The sequence below is a fragment of the Sinocyclocheilus rhinocerous genome, unplaced genomic scaffold, assembly GCF_001515625.1.
Source record: "Sinocyclocheilus rhinocerous isolate Xijiao unplaced genomic scaffold, SAMN03320098_v1.1 scaffold605, whole genome shotgun sequence".
In the NCBI taxonomy this organism is placed as follows: domain Eukaryota; kingdom Metazoa; phylum Chordata; class Actinopteri; order Cypriniformes; family Cyprinidae; genus Sinocyclocheilus; species Sinocyclocheilus rhinocerous.
The window spans coordinates 2218775-2223066 of record NW_015661612.1 but is presented as its reverse complement, the minus strand read 5'-3'; the positions used below and the strand labels follow the sequence as shown (position 1 = coordinate 2223066).

The 4292-nt window shown below is 37.4% G+C and overlaps 1 protein-coding gene across 1 annotated transcript in view; it reads left to right on the top strand.

The window, feature by feature from the left end:
- Positions 1-4292, top strand: part of LOC107726408 (nucleoprotein TPR-like) — a 36816-nt gene that overhangs the window by 2203 nt on the left and 30321 nt on the right. The window contains exons 4-16 of the mRNA XM_016535964.1: positions 124-215; positions 1553-1656; positions 1789-1953; positions 2074-2166; positions 2256-2336; positions 2474-2561; positions 2685-2825; positions 2938-3014; positions 3109-3306; positions 3427-3534; positions 3624-3853; positions 3949-4109; positions 4243-4263. Of these exons, the coding sequence (XP_016391450.1) occupies positions 124-215; positions 1553-1656; positions 1789-1953; positions 2074-2166; positions 2256-2336; positions 2474-2561; positions 2685-2825; positions 2938-3014; positions 3109-3306; positions 3427-3534; positions 3624-3853; positions 3949-4109; positions 4243-4263 (1559 nt within the window). The remainder of the gene's footprint in view (positions 1-123; positions 216-1552; positions 1657-1788; positions 1954-2073; positions 2167-2255; positions 2337-2473; positions 2562-2684; positions 2826-2937; positions 3015-3108; positions 3307-3426; positions 3535-3623; positions 3854-3948; positions 4110-4242; positions 4264-4292) is intronic.

The window sequence follows — 4292 nt, the reverse complement described above, 5'->3', positions numbered from 1 at the left end:
CAAGTTCTGTTGTATTTGTTCTGTCAGAACCATGAGAAACAAACTAAGAGGCAACTGTATATATCTATCATTCTTGATGATCTGTTTCCTGGATGTATTAAATTTCTCCTCTTTGGTTCTCAGACCCCATGCGCTCTGTACACATCACAGCCAAAGCCTCATTCAGGCTCCTATGGTCCAGTCGCACGCAAAGATCCAAGGAGGCACCAACAGCCGCAAGGACTGACCAGCTGGGTCATAGTGCCTGATATGTAGACAGCATTAATGACATGACTAATGCCAAGTCCAACCCGATATCTATTAGTAATATAAAGAGAGACAGAGAGAAAGAGTTTTTGTAGCTATTAAAGAAAAAAAAACAAATGCTGCCATTCCTGAGGGATTCTTACACTAGACATTCCTCACATGTTGGTCATATAATTCAAATATTTTCAAAGATGCTCTAGTTTTACATTAGTTATCCATTTTCATCTGATCTACCCCAGTGCTATTAAAAGTACACCAAAATTCACATCTAAAATGGAATGATTTTTCTTTTTGACTCGATTAATATTTTAATAATTGAACCTTTTTGCACTTTAAAGAACCTTTCATGGATTTTAAACCATCAATGCCAATTATGAACCTTTGTTTTTAAGAGTGTAGTTTAGTTGTCTAATACACCTGGCATTGTATATTACAAATGTTGTTAGCAATTTGACAAATTGCTGTTGTTGCTCTTTTGTAAGATGCTTTGGATCAGCTATTGTCTACGAAATGCATAAATGTAAAAGTACATGTATATCTATCTGAAAATATTGAGATACAGATTTAAAAACGACCTTATTGTGATTGTTTCTGTGGATATATTATTTTTATTTATTTATTTATTAGCCTACGCACTAAAGTAATTTTATTTTTTATTATTATTTTTCAAATTTTAATGTATTTGAGGACTTTCTCTGGATAATAGATTGTTGGTCTTTTCCTTTTTCTTTCCTTTAATTTATATTTCCTTTAATTTACATGCCATTTTAAAAGTTTGTAAATGTTTTTTACAAAAGTTTCTTATGCTCATCAAGACTGCATTTATTTGATGAAAAATACAGAAAGAAACAGTAACACTGTGAAATATGATTGCAATTTAAAATAAGCTTTTTTTAAATTTTAATATAGGCTACTTTAAAATATTATTTATTCCTGTGATGCAAAGTTGAATTTTCAGCAGCCTGTACTCCAGTCCAGTGTGACATGATCCTTCAGAAATCATTCTAATATGCTGATTTGGTGCTTGGGAAACATTTTCTTTTTATTATCAATGTTTATTAAAACAGTTGTGCTGCTAAATATTTTTCAGGGTTCGCTGATGAAAAGGAAGTTAAATAAAACTTGTAATTATTTGTCATAAATCTTTTGTAATGTTATAAATGTATTTACTGTCACTTTTGATAAATTCAATGTGTTTTGCTGAATAGAAGTAGAATTTCTTTAAAAAAAAAAAAAAAGTAGTAAACCCAAACTTTTAATCAGTAGTGTATAATGTACTCATTTTCTTCTTCCTTTTTTTTTTTAGAGGACCTGAAGCTTCTTAATGATAGATTGGTGGAAGTCAATGCAGAGAAGATGCAGTTTCAGCTCAAGCTGGATGAGTCAGAAGCCACTGAGGTCTCAATCAAGGTAAAATTCAATGAAATCAATCAATGCATTTGTCATGTACAGTTTTCTTTGTTGTTTATAACATGCTGCCATTTTTATACCAGGCCCCTAAAAAGTGATTTTTGATATGCTGACGCTATGTTCATCTTCCAGTTTAAAGAGAAACGAATGGAGCAGGAGAAAGATCTACTCCAGGGTCAGGTGATCTGGCTGAATACTGAGCTTAAAGCCAAGAGTGAAGAGCTGCTGTCTCTTTCCCGGCAGAAAGGCAATGAGATCCTGGAGCTCCAATGCAACCTTAATAACAAGGAGGATGAAGTACTGCACAAACCGTTTTCTATAATATGTATTTTAAGTTATCATGAATATTGTCTTATCTGCTTTGAAATGTGTTATTTAAGTTCTTAGTACATTGCTAATCTCTGTGTACCTGTGTAGATCGCCTGCCTCCAAGATCAGGTGACCAGTCTGAAGGCATCCAATGAGAACCTTCAGAGGCAAGCTGAGGAAGTGATTACTAAGATGAGAGAGGTTAGACATTGTCATTCATCACTAAAGTTATCAGCTGAATGGTGTTTCAGAATTTTTCATTATCTATTGGACATATGTTGTGCTTTTAGGCAAAGGATCAGCAAGCCAATTTGGAGGGGAAGTTCAGTAATGAGCTCAATGCCAACATCAAACTCTCAAATTTGTATAAGGTAAGTTTTAAATGCTTAAAGAAGGGAAGTATATGGTTAAAGGAATTCATGAATCAGTATAATAACAATAATTCAAGTATAATTTTTAATGTTATTTCTAAGAATTTCTGTCAATTCAAATTGTTGTTGATTCAAAGGGAGCTGCAGCTGATGCAGAGGCCAAGAGTGAGGAACTCAGCAGAGCTGTTGATGAACTTCACAAGCTGCTTAAAGAGGCTGGAGAGGGTAAGTGACTCTACTGGTGGTCAGACACATGTTGACAGCCATGAGGACCATTAAAGAAAACTGATGTTGATGTTTGTGTGTATTTACATATGTCTGTGACAATGTCTTGTCTACTCTGGATAGCGCACAATGGTCTGGAAGTGAAGATGGCAGAGCTGGAGAGTTGTAAAGACAAAGAAATCGCTGAACTGAAAGAGAAAATAAGCAGCCAGGAGAAAGAGCTGGAAAATGCAAATGATCTGCTGTCTGACACCAAACACAGAGGTTAGCATCACCACAGTATTTTCTTAGCTTCTAGTATGTAAAGTAGTGCTTATAAATTTGTTGCTTTATTTATTTATTGTCGCCATTCCATGAACTGCTTCAATTCTTACAGGGGAGCAGGTGACCACAATGTCTCCCACAGCAGCTGCAGTTGCCAAAATCATCAAACCAGGCATGAAACTTACAGAGGTACTGACCTGCATTCTGATTTGTGATGCAAGTGCATTGTTCATATTCACAGAAGCTTTTTCAGTTTTAATATACATCCTCCTATTTTGTGTAGATATATACAGCTTATGTTGAGACTCAAGAACTGCTACAACGGGAGAAAATAGAGAATAAACGACTACACAAGTACTTGGATGACATTGTGCAGGAGATGGAAGCAAAGGCGCCCATCCTGAAGAGACAGAGAGAGGAGTATGAGCGCATGCAAAAGTCTGTTTCCAGTCTCTCTGCTAAACTTGAGCAAGCTGTGATGGTGAGAATGGAGGAGTCTTGTAGAAATAAAAAGCTCTATTGCATTTTACACTGCCAATGCATGCTGCCTAATGACTGCTTACGAAACAAATCTAAAAATTATTACTCTTGGATCTTTCAGGAGGTCCACCGCTTGCAGAAAGAAGCAGATGAAGGCAACAAACGTGCATCTGTGTTGGACAGAGATAACCAGAGGTTTGAGGTGCAGCTGGCTGACATGGCTCAACAGGTGAGGCCTGATGGAACAGCTCAGGCGTTAATCTCTTAAGGGGAAGAAAAAAATTCTAAAATCTTGTTGTTTTAACATAACTATCTCAGGTGCGGGTCCTCCTCATTGAGCTGGAGGAAGCACGTGGTAACCATGTGATGCGTGAGGAGGATGAGGTGTGTTCAGCAGATGTGAGCAGCACTTCAGAGGTGATTTCTCAGCACCTGGTCACCTTCCGCAGCGTTGAAGAGCTGCAGCAGCAGAACCAGCGACTCCTAGTGGCACTAAGAGACCTCAGTGAGGAAAAGGAAAAGGTTGAGTTGGAGGGAGACACCATGAAGTAAGTATGTCTGTGTGTAAGATTTAAGTGGATCTGTCAATCTAATATCAGATTAAATATCGATTTAGAAAGCATAATTCTCATTGTGTGTTCAGACGCAGTGAGGTGGAGAAATATCTTGAGGAGCTTCAGCGTGAGTTGGAGCAGCTGAAGGAAAAGAGAGCTCAGGATCTGCAGAAGGTTGACGCTGTGGCACGACAAAGGGATATGTTCCGCATGCTTCTGACCCAGGCCACTGGAGTCACCTTCCCACAGGGTAATTATTATTAATCTGTTAGTCTAGTTTGTTTTGCCAGTGCAATTATTGTGAATATTCAAGATTGTATTAGACAGTAGAAAAGTTTCATGATGATGATTGAATAAAGTTTTATAAACCTTTATTGTGACAGGTGCTGGTAATGAGGAGCTTATGCTGCCCTCAACCCCCCGCCGTTCTCCA